General features: G+C 49.6%; 1 protein-coding gene across 23 annotated transcripts in view; it reads right to left on the reverse strand.

Annotated features, from left to right (window-relative positions):
• MAPT (microtubule associated protein tau) overlaps nucleotides 1-18,571 on the reverse strand; it is a 108,024-nt gene extending 89,453 nt beyond the window's left edge. For 14 of the 23 annotated variants that reach the window (XM_082373781.1, XM_082373776.1, XM_082373792.1 and 11 more), the window contains exon 1: nucleotides 18,256-18,393. Coding sequence is in view for 9 of the 23 variants with exons in the window: in XM_082373780.1 (XP_082229906.1) it covers nucleotides 18,256-18,556 (301 nt within the window). In the remaining 14 variants the exon portion in view is untranslated. Of the gene's footprint in view, nucleotides 1-18,255 lie in introns of all 23 variants that reach the window. The other 9 variants (XM_082373780.1, XM_082373777.1, XM_082373795.1 and 6 more) reach the window with 1 other exon arrangement.
• Nucleotides 18,572-19,211: the final 640 nt, after the last annotated feature.

The raw sequence follows: 19,211 nt of genomic DNA on the forward strand, positions 1-19,211 counted from the left end.
TTGAGAGCTCCTCCTGGGAATCCAGAGCTAGCTCATTCCTGCAACATCTGCCCCCTCCCTCCATTTCAGGTCTGCCGTGAAGTCCTCTCCTTCAGCAACCGGGATTTACCCAGCTGTTCTGCTCAGGCCCCACCATCCAACAGTGAAAGGGTACAGGATTCCCAGGGGCAGCTCAAGTATCAGCAATGCACTGCGGCATCACTCAGGCTCTGCTAATGGCCATTTTTCATGTGATGTAGTGGAATGGTTTGTAACTTAGCCTAGATGTACCGGATTAACGGCTAACTCCTCCACCCTTACACAGAGCTTCTGTTTTATGGGAAGTGCTCAAATGACTGCTGAAAAAATAAACCATTAACACCTGTCTAATTGCCCCCCTCTTTTGTCCAGAGGGTAGTTAGTAAAGTTCAAATGGGTTCAGTCGGACGGTGTTTACAAAGACTCATAGCATAAGGAGGTACACTTCTGACAGGCTCAACCAGCTTTCTTGCAAATTCAAAAGCCCCTTTCTTTGGTCCTGGGAATTAGGATTGCCACATCAAATACAGGATACAGTTCAGCCTAAATACAGCCTAGTTCAACTTTAATTTCAGATAAACAACAAATAATTTTTTGAGTGTGTGTCCCAAATATTGCATGAGACGTATTTAATTGTATTGGTTTCCCGTGGCTACCGTTAACAAATTATCACAAACTGAGTGGCTTAAAATAACAGATATTTATTCACTCATAGGTCTGGAGGCCAGAAGTCCACACTCAGTGTCACTGGGCTGAAAGCAAGGTGTTGGCAGGGCCAGGCTCCCTCCAGAAGCCCTAGGAGGAAATCCTTTGCTTGCTTCTTGCAGCTTCCGGCGGCTGCGGGCACCCATATCCCTCTCGTCTCCGCCTCCATCATTACGTCATCTTCTCGCCCATGTTTTTCATCTCTCTCTGTCTGGCTCTTATGAGACACATGTGATTGCATTTAGGACCCAGATAATGCAGGAATCTCATTTCAAGATCCTTAATTTAATCGTATCTGCAAAGATCCTTTTCCCAAATAAGGTCATATTCACAGGTTCTGGACACTACGATCTGATATCTCAGGGTGGGGGGGGCGGGGAGCATTATGTAGTCTGCTACACTTAAAAAAAAAATTATTGTTTATCTGAAATCCAAATTTAACTAGGCATCCTGTGTCTTAATTTGCTAATTCTGACAGCCCTACCTGGGCCTGAGCCACCCATGAAATGGCTGGGATTTAAGTGGTTGGCCTGAAAAGAATCTAAAAAAAGAGTGGATATATGCATATGTATAACTGATTCACTTTGCTGAACACCTGCAACTAACACAACATTGCAAATCAACTATACGCCAATTTAAAAAAAAAAAAAAAAAAATGGTTTGCCTGGAACTGCTCACTGCCCTTCCTGATACATTCACAGGGACCAGGCCTGGCCATCAAGATCTTTATCTATGAAGTAGGGCTCATGATTTACAGTGGCATTCTGGTCTCCAGGAGAATCTAAAGGCTTAACTTTTCAAAAGATTACGGCAAAGAGTACATGTATTTCTACTTTTAGCACTCAAAACTCCAAATGCAGACGTGTAACCCTCCATCCTTCGGCAGGGTAGAAGGATGAACAAATATACAAGTTACACACCTGTCTCCCTTTCTGTTTGCAAGTCTTTTTTTTTTGGCCGTGCAGCATGGCTTGTGGAATCTTAGCTCCCCAACCAGGGATTGAACCCCGGCCTCAGCAGTGAAAGCACAGAGTCCTAACCACTGCACTGCCAGGGAATTCGCAGTTCTCAAGTCTTTCTAAGAGAAATCTTGAAGTTTTAATCAGTGTTGAATTCACTTATTCATCCATTTAATCACTCACTAAACAGTTACTGAACGTTTATTCTGTGCCATGCGCTGTGCCAGGCACTGAGGATACAAAGATGAATAAAACATCGCCCAAGAGGTGGATGAATTAGGGAACCTGGTCTCTGGGGAAGCCCCTCAAAATGGAATCAGACAGGGGCTTCCTTGGTGGTGCAGTGGTTGAGAATCCGCCTGCCAATGCAGGGGGCACGGGTTCGAGCCCTGGTCCAGGAAGATCCCACATGCCACGGAGCAACTAAGCCTGTGTGCCACAACTACTGAGCCTGCGCTCTAGAGGCTGTGAAGGACAACTACTGAAGCCTGCACACCTAGAGCCCGTGCTCCGCAACAAGAGAAGCCACCACAATGAGAAGCCCGTGCACCGCAACGAAGAGAAGCCCGTGCACCGCAACGAAGAGAAGCCCCCGCTCGCCACAACCAGAGAAAGCCTGCGTGCAGCAACAAAGACCCAATGCAGCCAAAAATAAAATAAATAAAATAAACAAATTTATTAAAAAGAAAAAAAAATGGAATCAGACAAAGTGGAATCAGACAAAATGGAATCAATTTGTGGAAATTAAACACAAAATACTGGGCCCTAGTAACGTGAAAGCAGAAAATTTTAATCAGTAGTATAGAGAGAAACCCAATTAATTTACTAATTATCTTCAAATTCGAGCAACCATTTTTAGCCTTTAGTTATGGGAAAAAATAACTTGTATTACAAGATGTGTTACTTAGCCAGGGCTGCCTTAATGTGATGGAGCTGTTTCCTTCTTCCATGTTTTCCGGATCCCTGGAAACATGGGTGACGGCGAGGCAGGTCCTCTGGCCACAGCCCCGCCGTCACAGACTCCACCTTGGGCTGCACAGACTCGGTGATTTCTCCCTTCACCTGCGGCTGCCTCTGCTCCCCATTACCGGGTGCAGGAGCACACTGGGGCACAAATTATGCCCATCCCCCAAACACTTCTTATGCTGAATAGAATTTTATAAGAGGAAGAAGCAATCTGTTCATCTATTCATCATAATGCACAAGTCCTCAAACTGCAATTCCAGGTCTCTACCCTATTAAAAAGAATATCAAAAACTTTTTCTGGGGGTGGGGGAGGGATGGATTGGGAGTTTGGGATTAGCAGTTGTAAACGATTATATATAGAATGGATAAACAACAAGGTCCTACTGTATAGCACAGGGAACTATATTCAATATCCTGTGATAAACCATAATGGAAAAGAATATGAAAAAGAATGTGTATACATGTATAACTAAATCACTTTGCTGTACAGCAGAAATTAACACAACATTATAAATCAACTATACTTCAATAAAATAAATTTAAAAAAAAATTTTTCTTTGTCCCTGTTGGGTGCGGGGTGGGGGGGGGGAAGCAATGTACAGCAAAGTGATTCAGTTATTCATATACATACATATCATATATATCTATTCTTTTTCAGATTCTTTTCCGTTATAGGTTATTACAAGATATTGAGTATAGTTCCCTGTGCTATACAGTAGGTTCTTGTTGGTTACCTGTTTTATACATAGCAGTGTGTATATGTCAATCTCAATCTCCCAATTTATCTCTTCCCCTCCTAACTTTGCATCCAGGTCTGTGCGCAGAGGGGCCCACACCCCTCAGCTCCCGCCCGGAACCACGTAGCTAACCAGGTCTGTGCCCAGCGCCAAGTACCACCAGGTACTCCAGCTTTCTGTTTGCGGTGCTTTTAAGAATTTTCTTGAAGAAACACTTACTACTCACCCTGAAGACAATTTATAGACTGAAACGATCCCTGTGCCCGTCCCCGCCAAAAAAATACAAAAAACAAAAAACCCAACAGATCAGAAACTAGGGCAGGATGTCACAGGTGGTATCTTGGCTTTATAGCCGGTGATTTTTTTTTTTTTTTTAATTTGAGGGAGAAAGTAGGAGGCAAGAACAGAACTGAGACCAGACTCTTCTTTTAGTTAGAGGGAAGGGTGGCTATGGGAAGTGTATTTCAACACCATCAAAGTGGCTGGTGAGGTTGTGGCTTTAAGAAATGCAGTATGTGCAACCTCAACCTCATGGCTGTCTGTCCCTCCCTTCCCTAATCCCCGTCACTTTTCCTGGTCCTAGAGCGTGAACTGCAGTGGTGTAGACCTGCGGGATATAAAGTGGACTGCTGAGTAAGGGGGATGGGGCAGTACCCAGGGGGCTTGGTGCTGCAGGTTTGGCTCCCACCCTCCCTCCCTCCCTCCCCTCCCACTGTAACCCATTTTCCTAACAGCCAGGGACTTGCTTTGGCCGCCCAGGGAAACCACCCACGTTGAATTAAATTTCTCCCTGCAGACACTGCCTGGGAACCTGAATGTCATCTTCCCTGAGTCTACACCCCAGGGCTCCTCTGGGGCCACATTTTTCAGCCTTTTGATCCCATGTACCCCTCCATGGAAGTGCGGCAGGTGTGAACATTTTTCATGCTGGCAGAAAAATGAGCTTCACTATTTGGTAAGTGTAGAACTGCCCACGACACTAAATTTGGTTCTGCCGTCACCGGTGACATGAAGCAGCAGCCCAGTTTAGAGACTAGCTTTCAGTTTAAAATATTTTCTCCGGGCTCATGTTACATATGACCCGATCACCGAGGCCGGAGGGCACGGGCTTCTCCGGTCATTAGCACTAAAGACATGTCCGTTGGCATGAAGGGTGGAACCACAGGGGGGGGCTCTGAGGGCATGGAGGCAGCAAGACAAGGTCCTGGACTGAGGCACCATCTGGCTCCCTCCCCAGCTGTGAAATCTCTAGGGGAGTGAGGGTTAAATGCAGCAATGTTTTTAGGAAAATAAAAGCAACCTGTTACTACCATTATTATCAGCATCTTCATATAGCAGAACTAATATGGAGTAACAGTTAAGTTGGTCTGAAGTAAGGCAAAGCAACAATTATAGACTATATTAAAGGAAATGTGACTTTTGTTATTTTAAGTATACAGAACAATAGAACCATGTACTAGGAGGTGGAGAATGTACTTTATTTAAAAGGGTAAAACTCATTTGACATCAGCCTGTTTGATTTATTAGTATCCAGCTTCATGATTCAAGAGTAATTATTTTGAGCTATGTACGTGCTCAGCTCTGTGACTGGGCAAGACACCCAGGGGAGCAGGAAAGCCACACAAGACACAAGCCTTGCCCTCAGAGAGCATACAACCTGCAGGAAGATGAGACGGGCACACACAGAAAGGCAAGAGGTAAAACAATTAAGCGTTAACCACTGCAGTGCTGATGACTGCTGAGAGATGAAACGTGTAGATCTATGGATCTTGTTGAGTGCAGTAGCTGGAGAAGGCTTTCAGAGGAGATAGAGATTAGGGAAGGTCAGGAGAGGGGAAGGAAGAGGGGACATTCTCAGCAAAGGTACCATGGATGAGCTGGGGCAGAAAGAACATGATGTTTATGAAGGAGCCAAGAGGCAGGCTGGCCAGCGGTGGGACCGGACCTGTAGGACTAGACAGGGAGGCCAGGCCGAGGCATGCGGACTTAGGCAGGCAGCGAGAGGTGGGACGTGACTTAGCAAGGGACAGAAAAGGCAATCTTGGGCTCATGCTTGGATGGGGCAGGGCAGAGGACAGGGCTACTCTGGGAAGAAGAGTTTGGCAATGGTCTGCAAAATGGATTGGATGTCAATTTCGGAACCGAACTTGGGAACAATCCATTATTGTTTCCACAATGATCCGACGGTGAAGTGATAAGACCTACATTCCTTTTAGCGCTGGTGAGGAAGCACTGGAAAGGGAGGGGCAGGTCCAGGTGACATCTGGGAGGAAGAAAATGATGGTTAAGTCTGTTCCAGGATATGGGGGTGGGGGGTGGGGAGAAGAGTGTAAGACTCCAAGGTTTGCCATGTGGGGACTTGAGGATGGCAGGTTCCAATGACCAAAGCGGACAGGACCATGGCATAACAAGGACAGCTTTGGGGAGAGCAGGGTAAACAAAGGTTGATGATGTGGGGACACCAGGTACCCAGGACTGATGCTCAAGGCCAGCCACTCAGTAGAACTGCTGGGCTGTTGTCAGGGCGGGGTGACACACAGCCCCTGAAATACTTCCCACTGTCCACTTGCATGAGAAACCCTCCAATCCCAGGGCAAAGGCAAATAGACTGCAGCCCAGCTCCAGCTCAATTCAAATTCCAAGTGCAAGTATTCAATGAATGAGCCTTCACTATGCCTCTTGCTGCCAAACAGCCATCAGAATATTATACCGGGGCTTCCCTGGTGGTGAAGTGGTTGAGAATCTGCCTGCCAATGCAGGGGACACGGGCTCGAGCCCTGGTCTGGGAAGATCCCACATGCCGCGGAGCAGCTGGGCCCGAGAGCCACAATTACTGAGCCTGCGCGTCTGGAGCCTGTGCTCCGCAACAAGAGAGGCCGCGATAGTGAGAGGCCCGCGCACCGCGATGAAGAGCGGCCCCCGCTTGCCGCAACTAGAGAAAGCCCTCGCACAGAAACGAAGACTCAACACAGCCATAAATAAATAAATAAATAAATAAATAAATAAATAAATAAAAATTTTTTTTAAAAAAAGAAAAAAATTAAAAAAAAAAAAGAATATTATACCATCAAAGTCAACTCCAGACTTTAATCGCTCTTGACCTAATCGATTCCCGGCATGTGCTAAACACAGTGGCAGGAAGAGGCTGCCCCTGGGCATAATTAGAATATGAGATTCTGCACCAAGTCCCTGTTTGATTAGGAGGAAACTGAAACCCCCTGAGAAAACAGAAAGGCTCCCAGGAAATTAATTCCCTCTGAGGGTCACAGCATGAGCCAAGGAAGTCCCACTGGCAGGAAGGGATATCATCTGAGGTCATACTAAAGGCACCCCACCCACCGTCCTGCACCTGGCTATCGGCTTCCCCTCCAAAGAAGGGGCAGATAAGACCAGTACAGGCTGGCTGCGGCCATCTGTCTATCCATCCAGGGCTCAGGCCCAGCTGACTGGGTGCGCACTCCTGGGAAGCAGTATGCACCGTCTGGCCGGCGCTAAAGGAGAGAGGTAGCAGCAGCGGTTATACTATTCCAGGCTCAGCCCAAGAGAGACTTCAGATCAGGTGCATGACTGTGGCTCCCAGGAGGTATCCCCCACCCCTGTCGCACTTGTCTTCTGAAAAGCCCAAAGGAATTCTCCTAGATTGTTTCATTTCAGTTCTGTGATTACCCGGTGAGAAGAAAGACCACATTATTGTCCATTTTGAGAAGGAAGATTGAATAATCCCCATTTTACAGATGGAAAAATGAAGGTTCAGGAAATCTTTTTTTTTGGCCGAACCTCACGGCTTGTGGGATCTTAGTTCTCCAACCAGTGATTGAACCTGGGCCCTTGGCAGTGAAAGCTTGGAGTCCTAACCACTGGTCCTCAAGGAAATTCCAGGAAATCTTAATTATTGCCACAACTGGTAGATAAACAGGAAGATTGCAATTAAATTCAGGGCTGGGTAAGCCCAAGCAGTGAGTGATAACTGAGGCCCCACAAAATAAGAGGATGGCTAACTTCTGGAATTCAGTCTTGCTGGCAAGATTTATTGTTCAGATCAGGAGATGTTTTAAAAAGATTTTCACTTGGCCCAGATTGTCAACTTATAACATGAATCCTGTCGGTTAAAAAAATTTTTTTCCTGCATTTCCCATGAGACATCAAACATTGGTTCATAATTATTTATAGCATGTTAGTGACACTGAAAGGGATTTATTTCAATGTATTCAGTCTGTATTAATACTCTGCAGGGAACAGAGTGCAGCCATCACTCACTGCGCTGCTAAGAAAGGAGGGACTTCAGAACTAAAGAGGGAAGAAATGCATCCAGTGGAGAGACACCCCAGGAGGCACATTATCCCCACGAGATTAACCCAGGTGAAAAGATTAAACAGGTTTAAAGAAGGTTCAGGTGCGTCTCTGAATGATCAGTCCTTTATTCAAGCGGGTTTAGGGATGTTCTGCAAAATCCTTCGTTTCTAAGCCAGCCTCATGGCGACAGCAGAGGCAGAAGCTGAATTGCTGTGCCATGGGGTGGGGACAGTGTAGAATTCCCCTGTTCCTAGGAAAAAGACAAGGCAGAAAATGGACGGCAGAAGAGTTAGCGACTCTTCCAAACAGTTATCCCCTAACAGCTATTCCTGGTGATTCTTGGCAAGTGGCAACTTTGAAAGGGACAGGTTTCATATGAATCAAACCATTATTACTTAGTAATACCAATAACCAAACGATTATTACCTTGCCCCAAAGTAGCAGGTTACGTACAACTATTTTATTTGTATGTAGAACTTTTGCTTGGTTTATCAACATACATTGATTTAAATTCTGATGCATTACCAATACCAAAGTTGAAAGCTGTTCCAGTTTTCAGCAAACCCAATATAAAAAGCCCAGACATAAAACAAATAAGGTAGTGAATATTCACATTTAAATATTAAACCAAAGAGACTCTGTAAATTGTAACCTTCTTTTGGGCACTTAAGCCTTTATTTTTTATTTATTTTTTAATTTTTAAAATTTTCATGAGCTCCAATTTGTCTATGTTTTCTTTTGTTTCCTGTGCCTTTGGTATCATATTTAAGAAATCACTGCCGAATGTAATGTTTTGAAGCTTTTATCCTGCATTTTCTTCTAAGAGTTTTTTTTTTTTTTTTTGGTTGTGCCACATGGCATGCAGAACTTCCCCGACCAGGGATCAAACGCGTGCCCCCTACACTGGAAGTGCGGAGTCTTAACCACTGGACCACTAGGGGAGTCTTTAAGCCTTTAGATTATTAATTATCCAATAAGCCTCTTTTTTTTTTTTAATTTAAATTTATTTATTTTTGGCTGCATTGGGTCTTCATTGCTGCGCGTGGGCTTTCTCTGGTTGCAGCGAGCAGGGGGTACTCTTCGTTGTGATGCGTGGGCTTTTCATTGCAGTGGCTTCTCTTGTTGCGGAGCAAGGGCTCTAGGCACGCGGGCTTCAGTAGTCGTGGCACGCGGGCTCAGTAGTTGTGGCTCGCGGGCTCTAGAGCGCAGGCTCAGTAGTTGTAGCGCACGGGCTTAGTTGCTCCACGGCATGTGGGATCTTCCTGGACCAGGACTTGAACCCATGTCCCCTGCATTGGCAGGCGGATTCTTAACCACTGCGCCACCAGGGAAGTCCCCAATAAGCCTCTTTTTGAGATGATGGGAGAGGGAATGAGGTAAGACAGTGGTTTGGTATCACTGTCCAATCAAGAACAACTGAAAATAAGCACCTCTGAAATGATCTGTAAATCAATGGCAGAACTGGATTTGATCCAGGACAATTCTGTTGACGCATAATTTAGAATTCTGGTTCTACTTCTGGAGGAAGGGCTGTCCTTTATCCTGGGTGAGGGGCACAGTTCTAGGATTCCATGAATTGGTCCTTTCTGCCACTTCCTTCTTGGCATTAGGCTGTGGATCACATCACAGGCGATTATGGACCCAGGGGTCTTCTAATATCCTTAATGTCCTGAAGAGGAGGACACAAGGATGAAAGTGCCTCCTGAGGTTTTCTGTAGAACTACAAGCTTAGGTCCCAAGACAACATCACCCAGCCTTCCCGGGAAACCAGAAAACTGGGCGATAGGCTGGAAGGAAAACCAGCAGCTGGGACCAGAGATAATTGATGTCCCTCTTCTCTTTGATGCCTGATTTAGCAGTCAAGCAGACAGGACCAAAGGGAGGCCCATGAATGAAACATCATTATCAATGGCTTCAGATTTAATTCTAACTTGCTGATTTAAAAATGGCTTTTTAATTGTTGGATCTTGATCTAAAACTCCTTCACTAAGGGGAGTTAACATGGTAAAGAGAATTTAAATTTATGTTGAGTTTTATGGGGAGAATTTTGCAATGCCCCCTTTTTTTGGGATTCTATGTGAATGAATTCCAAGTGCCACGCTAGTCCTGGAAGACAGGCAAGAGATGCGGGGAAGATGATGCCCGCCATTTAGTTAACACGAAAGTCTCCACAGCAGGCCCTCTCCTGCCTGACACCACGTAAGAAGCAGAAATGAAGGAGTGTAAATATTCAAGGCTCGGTCCACAAGGCCTGATGTCCACAGCCAGGGCCTCCTCCTACCACCGCCAACCTTCTAGGTCCATCATATTTGTTACAATAGTCACACAACTTAAATGCAGTGCAAGCTGATGACATTCAAGTGTTAAATGTAAGATGAATTCTGAAAATCATTCACTGACTCTAAGAAAATCAAGTTGAATACTTGGAGAGACTTCATATAGGTGAGTAAATTTTTAACCGTCAAATAGGATGTTAAAGACTGCAAAAAAAATAGTAAAACTCTAGAGAGACTCTGCATTCAGATTATACACAGTGTAAGCCCTTGTTCCAACCAGCTGGAAGTCCTAGACAATGCATTATGGGTGTTGCTTAGGCCAAAAAGACAAGGAATTCCAACCAGCTGATCCAAACACCAAAAGAAGGCCTGGGCCCTACAGCAAAAGATGGAGGAATAAATGCACAACTATCTGGTTAATTTAAATGTTTAAAATATATATGTATCATTTTTTATGACTTTCTTTTTTTAAATATTTCATTTATTTATTTATTTTTGGCTGCGTTGGGTCTTAGTTGCAGCAGGTGGGTTTCTCTCCAGTTGTGGAGCACGGGCTCCAGCATGTGGGTTCTGTAGTTGTGGCGCATGGGCTCAGTTGCCCTGCGGCATGTGGGATCTTAGTTCCCCAACCAGGGATTGAACCTGCGTCCCCTGCATTGGAAAGTGGATTCTTAACCGCTGGACCACCAGGGAAGTCCCTTTGATTTTCTGATTTAATGACTTTTTTTAAAAATTTATTTATTTATTTATTTATGGCTGTGTTGGGTCTTCGTTCCTGTGCGAGGGCTTTCTCTAGTTGCGGCAAGCGGGGGCCACTCTTCATCGCGGTGTGCGGGCCTCTCACTGTCGCGGCCTCTCCTGTTGCGGAGCACAAGCTCCGGACGCGCAGGCTCAGTAGTTGTGGCTCACGGGCCCAACCGCTCCGCGGCATGTGGGATCTTCCCAGACCAGGGCTCGAACCCATGTTCCCTGCATTGGCAGGCAGACTCTCAACCACTGTGCCACCAGGGAAGCCCCTAATGACTTTTTTAAAGAAACATGTATTATGACTCTCAGTATTCACTCCATGGATAAGAAAGCTTCTTAAACCGGATTTATTAATTCAGATATAACTATGGTTATCGAATGCTTGGCGTTCCCTGGATTCAGAGCATGTTGAGTTTGATTTAACATTTTTTCTTCTTGACTCTCAGCTGCCACCACGAAGCCTACTTCTGAGTTTACCAAGTTCAGCACTGCTTCATTATTTCATTTGTAGAATCTCTCCTCCATTGTCTTCCATTAGTTCTGCTACTTTCTCAATCTCATCAGTGCTCACTTTTTATTCAATCAGTAAACTAGTAAGATCTCGGAACCCACCTGCTAAGCCAGGTCACCAGTCCCAAGCTGATGGGAGGGAGGGTGGTTCAGCTCAGGCTGGCGTGGACAGTACACAGGCTATTCCTGGCACGCAGCAGATTTCAGGAAGGAAGAGGGCAGAAGCAGGGACAACAAATGACAAGTCACTCTGCTTGCCTGTGGCAAGAGTCCTGTTGTGTGCATTTAAACATGGGTGTGTGTGATTTTCGGGGGCTCCACTACCACCAAGACAACAGTGCCTGCTTCCAGGAAGAACTGCCTACTTCTATCTTGATCCCTACTCAGTGTACAATGTATCCGTTCCAACTAATTCCATTGATTGCCAAGGTCAGTAGTTTGCACATTCATCCAATCACAAGGGTCTGCTCACAGGCTGCTGTCCAGGAAGCCATTTAATGAGCAATTATTATGTGCTGAGCCCTGGGCTAAGCACTACCCCATTTTAACCCCACAGCAACTGTGAGATAGGTACCCCAAGTTACAAACAATAAAAAAACTCTCCAAGAGGCTAAACAACACAGCTTAGGCCCTTCAGTGAGTAGGGGAGCTGGGATTTGCACCCAGGAGTTCTGATCCGAGGCCCCGGCCTTAACCATTAGGCCAAACCTACTGTGTCTACATGCAGGACACTGCCCTGCACTGGGGAACCCGTCCAGGGAAAACCAGCATCTGCCCTCCAGGCATTCACAAACTTTCCTTGAATAGCTGAGGCACAAAATGCATTTCTTGGGGGTTAATTCTTAGTCTCCCTGATCGGGGCAAGCACAGACATATCGACAAAGAAAACACAATTTCAGATAATCCACCTGGAGCTCATTTAAGCTGGCATTTTGTGGAAGCCGATTCCTACACCTACAGAATGTTTCCTAATCAAAGAACTCCCAAAGCTCAAAAACCACCCCGAGCTGGCCTCAAGCTCCCTCCCCACACTCAGGTGGGGGCCATCTGTGCAAGGAAGGAACCTGGCAGAGACGGCAGGAGCATGGCACCTGAGGCAGGGAAAGAGGTCTTGGACAGCAACCCCTTTGGCAAGGGAACAGAAGTGAGTCCGGTGTGTGTGGTGTGTGTCCGATAGCCCACACAGGCGCTCGTGGGAAGCAGCAGAATCGTAGCTGGGTGGAGAGGCAGTGAGTCCTGTGGATGGAGGATTCCAGGCTGTCCCTCTACACCACAGTATAATGGAATATTTACTGCAGAGCCCGGGCCCCAGGAAGTGAGAAAAGCTCCCAGGCCCACCTTTGCCAAGGGAGACTGAGATTCTGGCTTGAGGTCCTTCCTATGCCCGCCCAACTCCTCTCACACCCACAGGCTCCGAGCTGGGTCCCAGTGGCAGTTGCCAAAGCTTCAGCCTCTGAGGTGCAGAACCTAAGATGGAGATCTAATGTCCCTAAAACTTCAGTGATTTGATTTTGACCATAGCTGAGTCTATGTCATGATCTCCCGATCTTGATTTCCAGGCTTCTTTAAGCCAGTCAGACCTGGCTGCTCCTTTGTATTACAGAGCAGTCCTGAAATCCTGGATTTGGGGGAAGAGGTTTAAGGTCCCCAGGATATCTTCCCTGTTTTATAAACAGAGGCACAGAGGTTGAGTAAAATCTCTTGTTCCATGTGTCAAGGCCGAAATTCCGAGCTTTAGGCTGTGCTCCAATTACAGACTCTTACAAAAAAAAAGTTCACATGCGAGTCAGTGGTTTTGGAATTAGTATATTCCACTGGGTCAATGTTATAGATCACGCTTTGGTTCCCGCTAGCCCATAAAGGCCTATTAAGCCCACGTGTAGCTGAGAAGGGGGCAGGGGCTCCTGTCAGACACCCAGCTCCACCACTCACTGGCTGTGTGACCTTTAGTGAGTTACTAAACCTCTCTGTACTTCAGTTTCCCCATATGTAATACGGAGATAATACAAACTGCTACTTAAAGGGGTTGTTGTGAGGACTGAATGAGATTATCTCTGGGGACCACTTAGAACAGTGCCTCCAAGAAGATACTCAGTGAACATAAGATGCCACTAAGATGATGGTGCCAGGGTAACAATGTTTCTATAGCAGAGCTTCTCAACCCTGGCACTAGTGACATTTGGGGCCAGATCATTTAGGCACCCTGGGCCTTGCAGGATGTTTAGCAGCATCCCTGGCCTCTCTCCACTAGATGCCAGTAGCACCCCTGCCCAGTTGTGAAAACAAAAAAAAAAATGTCTCTAGACATTAAAGTGGCCCCAGAGCTTGAGAACCACTGTTTTACAGGAAAACAGCTGAGAGTCCCAGCTGGAACATTGGATTCCGCTCCCTGCTGTAGCCCAGTTGGTGAGGCTGGGGTCTTCTCTTCCTCTCACCTGCTGAGGTGGCCCTCCCATGCCAGCTCCAAGTCACTAGTGGAAGCATCTAGGCTGGCAAGTTAGGAATGGTCGGGCAGGTGGGTGTTTCTGGGGATGTGGAGGGGTTGGGGAGGGTCCTCTAAGTGGGATGATGAAAAGTGGGAGGAAGAAGAAGGAGCAGAGGCAAAGGGGTTTCCCACCTCCGTCCCTCTGACCTCCTGCAGGAGGAGCACCTGCAGTGCTAAAGGTGGCAGGGCAGGGTCTTCCTCCCCCCTGGGGGTGGAGTGTGGTCTCTCCCCTTTCCACTCTGCTGGCCAATGAGGGTGAGGTGAGCAGTGGGGACCAGGCTGTGGGACCGTAAGCAGCAGGAAGGGAGAAGGCAGGGAAGCAGTGGGGGAGGGGAGGGCGTGGAGGTGCACCAAGGGGCACAGGCAGCTTTTGGGTGTCATTTTGACACAGAGCAGGGGACGAACTGGACTGGATTTGTCCCCAGAACTTCTCGATGCCATGACCTTGAATAAAGCCCTCCTCCCATTCTGCTTTCTTTTCACCACCTTTTTTAACCTGCATTTTCCCGTTTTATCCATTTATGTGTTAAATGAGCATGGTCCAAAGACCTATTGTATGTCTAGCACTGTACTAAGCCCCTAAAGGTGCTTCTATTTGTTTTTGAGTGATTCTTTTTCAAGGTGAGAGGGAGGAAGGTACTAATTAACTAAATAGAAGGCACAATCTAGTTGAAAACTAACATATGTTCATGTACACAGCTGTGGAGCCACCCAAATCATATACATACATTTATATACATAAATGCCGAGGGAAGGTAGAATAAAACAATTTCTTAAAATTTTCCACAAATGGGCTTCACGCATCGATGTTAAAAGGACAGAAGGAAAACTCAGCCTAAACAAAGGGCACCCCAATCCTACCACATCTCCAGGCTGCCACAGCTCTCAAAGGGCATGTGGGTCAAAGGGCATGTTCAATAGAAGGGACTCTTTTCCCAACTGGAATAAATCTGGCCCTTCTTGAATCAAACTGATTTTAAGTTTTCTTCTTGTAATTTGTGGGAATAATCCTTTTCTTTTGTTCCTGTTGGGGGAATCTGTGCCTGATATTAGAAACCACTCAAAGATGGGCGTGTGCAGAGGAGGTCGGACAGTCACAGACTGTCATTCATCCAAAACCAGCATAACCAACAAACACCTCCCCCAAACTGTCCAACGCTGAACGCCAAGAGTCAAGCCAGGTGACTGCAGTAAACACAACCTGTTACAGAAGCAAACGTTGGTCAAGAAATTGATTAGCTTCAAGAGTCACTCTGAAGCGGGCTCTGGGAGAAGCGTGTTATTAATTTATTTAGGGGAAGGTTTGGAGATGGAGGAATGGATACGCAATTCTTATGTGGTAAACATAAGCAACATCATAAAACACAAAAAAATACCTTAATTAATTATGGTAGGAAAGGCATTTCTCTTTCTGTCGTAGGATCGGTCAGTTGGAGGGACGGGGATCAGATAAAACTCAAAGCTGTCCTGTTGAGCCTGAGCGCGCGGTGACCCAGAGGAGCAGGCTGGCAGTCGCTGTCCCAGGTCCCACCATCCACCCCAACCCGGACCAGCCGGAGACTCGCGCATGGAGTTACGGGTCCGGACCGCCTGACGCCAAGCGGGCTCTCCCGGGACTTAAAACAGCCCCCACCTGCTGGAGATTCGGGGACAGGAGTCGGCGGCTGGCCCCAGCTTCAGCGTCGGACCGTGGGCGCAAACGGGGCATCTCTCGCGTTCCCGGGTAGGAAGACTTTTAGTTAAAGCGCGTCCAGAGCCAGGGATGGAATTTCCCGATACGCGTACGAAGGACCGTCCCCCGGCCCCCGGGATTCCTCCGTTAACAGCCCCCCAACCCCGGCCTTGCCGACCAGAGAGCCCTACCAAACCGCCAACACATTTCAAAAGAGAGTAAAATCGCGGATGCCCGTACTGCGCTTTGTTCCCGGCACTGAGCTAAACGCACTTGCCTCTGCCGCGCTCCTTTTCCCCCAACCGACAGGAGATGACCTCTCTGCCCCCGGTCCATCCCGAGCAGGGGTGGCCGCGGGCTCCCCGTTCCCAGGGCCGCTCTGAGACCCTCGCTCTCTCGGGTACCAGAATCTCCTGTCCAGCTCTATTGGGGGGAGGGGCGGGGAAGATGCTCGAATTGATCCTTGAACCTCTCCAATCCACCCGTGCCGAGCCCAGCTTTACAGGGAGGCTCTTATCCTGAAGCCACGAGAAGGTTCGGCTTGGCCCCCGGCAACCTCTCGACCCCCCGCCGAGTCATTCCCGAATATTCAGATCAATCTGCGCGGCTCGAAAGGACGATTTGGCCCCTAAATTGCTCATCCCTCTCAGAACTGCGCCCCCGCACCAGTTTCCAGCGATAGAATTAACCAGAAAGTCGGCCAGGCTCCGGCTAATGGAAGGAGGGCGAGGCTCGGATTTGTTCGCCAGGGTCCGTACCCGCCTCTCTAGCCCTCCCTCCCCACCCCCGCCTCCCGGTTTCAAGGCGGCGGCGAACTCGGGATCTTAAGTGAAAATCCCGCACAGTTCTAAAATAATATTCAGCTATAATAATAAAAACACATGAGAGATGCCTATCTGCGTGGCTGCGGCCGCCGGAGTCCAATTAGGAACAGGCACGGATTCAGGGTTTGGGGTGCGGGTCTCCCTCCAGCGTCCTCCAGGATCCAGAAGGGGCGGCCCTGTTTGTCCCAGGGTTCTCCATCTCTGCTGGGAAGGGGCGGGGCACGCCCCAAGGGCCCGGGGAGCGTGTGGTCTCCATGACAACCTCCCCATGGCGCCCCCCATCCCAGTCCTCCCGATAAAAATGGGTGCGGCCCGCAGCACCCGAGGAAACCTCACGGCCCCTCCTCACAATCTCCTGCCTGGCGAAGCAACAGGGCTTGAAGCGAAGCGGGGCCCCGCCTGCGAGCTCCCACCGGGAGTCACTGGTGTTCCTTGGTGGGCAGGCTGGTGGGGCATGGCCCCCGGGACGTTCCGGGTGTGGGGAGGGGCATCGTCCCTTCGCGGCGACCCGCAAGGCGGGCGGAGACCTCGAACCCCACCCCTTCAGCCCCGCGGATGCTTTCTGGCGCGTGGCCCGGCTCTGGGAGGGGGCTGCGCGGGGTGACGCCCTTTCCATGCGTGCCCCCGAGGCTAACTGGAGTTCCTCGACCCCGGCGAGCTCTGAGAGCTAACAAAGGGCTCGGAAATGAGGGGCAAAAAGCGGGAGGAGGGGTGGGAACCTTGGTTAAACACCCTTGTAGAATAAAAGCCAAAAACCAGTGCTAGCAACGCAGATCACGTAAGCCCTACAAACAAAGCAGCGAGCCCCCGAGGAAGATTCCGGGTGAACGCCCCCGGTGCTCAAGACCGCAGCAGCAAAATGCCAAGATTTCAGCGCTAATTGCGCTCCCCCCTTTAATGACAGTCCCCGCCCTGTCCTCCTAAGCCCAGCCACCCGGCTTGGCACGGTACTGTAGAGACGTGACACACAGCAAAAAGATGGCACCTCGCGTTCGGAGGGGAAAAAAGCAAGGGTGGAAGTGGGAGGAGGCAAAGCCTACCCTCCCCCTCCTCGCCCACCCGGGTCCACACCCACTGCCGCAGTGAGGGGCGAGCCCTGCGCGCCAGCCCCTCGCCTCCGGCAGGGAGCGCACAAGCCGGGCGCCCGGCGCGGAGCGCAGAGAATGGGGCCCGCCCCGAAATGCACCTGCAGCCCTTGAGCGGGTCCGTGCGGGGCTGCGGCTGTGCGCGCCCTCGAGCCGGGATCGGCAGCTGCCGAATCCTTCCACATCGCAAGGCCAGGTGACCCCTGCCTTTTCGAGACTCCACCTTGGGATCCGCGCGCTGTCTTCTCTCGGGCACGGCGCTGCTTGCGTCTCGGTGCCAGGCGCGCGCAGGGGGAAGGGCGACTAAAGTGACAGCGCCGGGACCCCTCCCCATTTCTCCGATTCCACTCCCAGCCCTCAAATGTCCCCTGAGGGTTTCTGAAGGAGGAAATCGAGGAGAGGGTGGGCCACCGCCTTAAACCAAGGGCAGCGAAAGCCCCACTGGAATCGCTGCCGGGGAGGGGCAGGCGGGAGTCATCTTTTCTAGAACCCGATCAATACCTTCCTTAGAGCTGATGGCAAACCGAGGCAGAGAAATTGGATTACAGGTTCGGTTTCGGGGGTCGTCACCGGACTCCCCTCCACCCCCACCCCACACACAGTCATACGCCCATTGCGGCAAAAGGCGGTGTTCTAGAGTGCATAGCAGCTCCCTCCCCCAGATCACCGCCATCCGCGCCCCACCCTGTGGGCACAACACCTGACGGGTCCGCGAGAAGCGGGTCGTGTAGACAACCCCCCCCCCCAGGACACACACACACACACACGAGCGCGCGCGCGCGAGCGTGCATCCCTTGCATGGGTCCCTTTCCAAGTCGCCCCAATCCAGGCGCCGGAGCGCTGAGGGCGCAAGGAGGGGCCGCCGCCTTTGCCCCCGACCAATGCCCACCTCATGAAACCCATCTCTGAGGCGAGGGGAGGCGGCATGGGGGTGCAGGAGGGAGGACGCGGAGGCAGATGTCGGAGCCTCGCACTTACCTGATAGTCGACAGAGGGCGAGGACAGTAGAGGGAAGCAGAGGAGAAAGTAGCTGTGGTGTCGGTGGCAGAAGGTGGGCGGCGGCGGCGGCGCTGCTGCTGGTGCCTGAGCTGGTGGGTGGTGGAGACTGCGAGCGCGCGCACGAGCGAAGAGGGCGCGCTCCTGAAACCGGCGGGCAGCGCAGGCGCGAGCAGCGGGAGCGCGAGCCTCCCGAGGGGAGGGGCGGGCCGTGAGGCCTCCGCGGGCGTATTCTCCTCCGGCCACCAGTAGGCGCGCGCGAGAGCTCCAAGGATCGGCCCATCCTCGCCTCTCGGCTCTCTCCTATCTGAGCTTCCCTTCCCGGGTCTCGCCTCCCTCCCACGACTTGGGCCGCGGCGCTGACCGCAATGCGCACGCGCACTCTGGCCCTCCTCCTGCTGGGGAGCCTTTGTCTTGTCTGAGGGGTCTCCTCCCTTGGGGGGGGAGGCTTGGATGCTCTCTGGGTCGAGAAGAGGCTGGGTGCTCCGCCCCCAGGTCCGCTGCCCCTTTTTTTCCCTGTCTTCCTGGGGTGATGTCCTATCTGGGAAAAGTTCTGGGCGGGTTTCCAGATGGCCCGTCCTCCAGTCCGTCCACCCTGGACCTCAAACCTCCCTCGGGCTTGCCCTCCTTATCGCTGGCACCCTGACCCTCCCCTGAATTTCCCGAAATGATTCCCGTTGGAGATCAGTTCCCCGGATCTGCTTCCTTTCAATCTGTCCACCTTTTTTGTTACTGATCAAGGTGAATTCTTTCCTTAGCAGATATGCTGAAAGCAGGCTAACTCAATTGTAATGCCGTAGTGCAAGGTTTTGGGGGGTTTTGGTTTTTTGTTTTAACAAGGAGCATTCGAATCTATTATTCATCTGTGACCCAAGAATAAAATCTTAAATTAGATGAAGTTTCAAATGGCACTTACCACATTACAGAGCATTTTCACA

The sequence above is a fragment of the Balaenoptera borealis genome (genome assembly GCF_965194805.1).
Source record: "Balaenoptera borealis genome assembly, chromosome: 20".
NCBI lineage: Eukaryota > Metazoa > Chordata > Mammalia > Artiodactyla > Balaenopteridae > Balaenoptera > Balaenoptera borealis.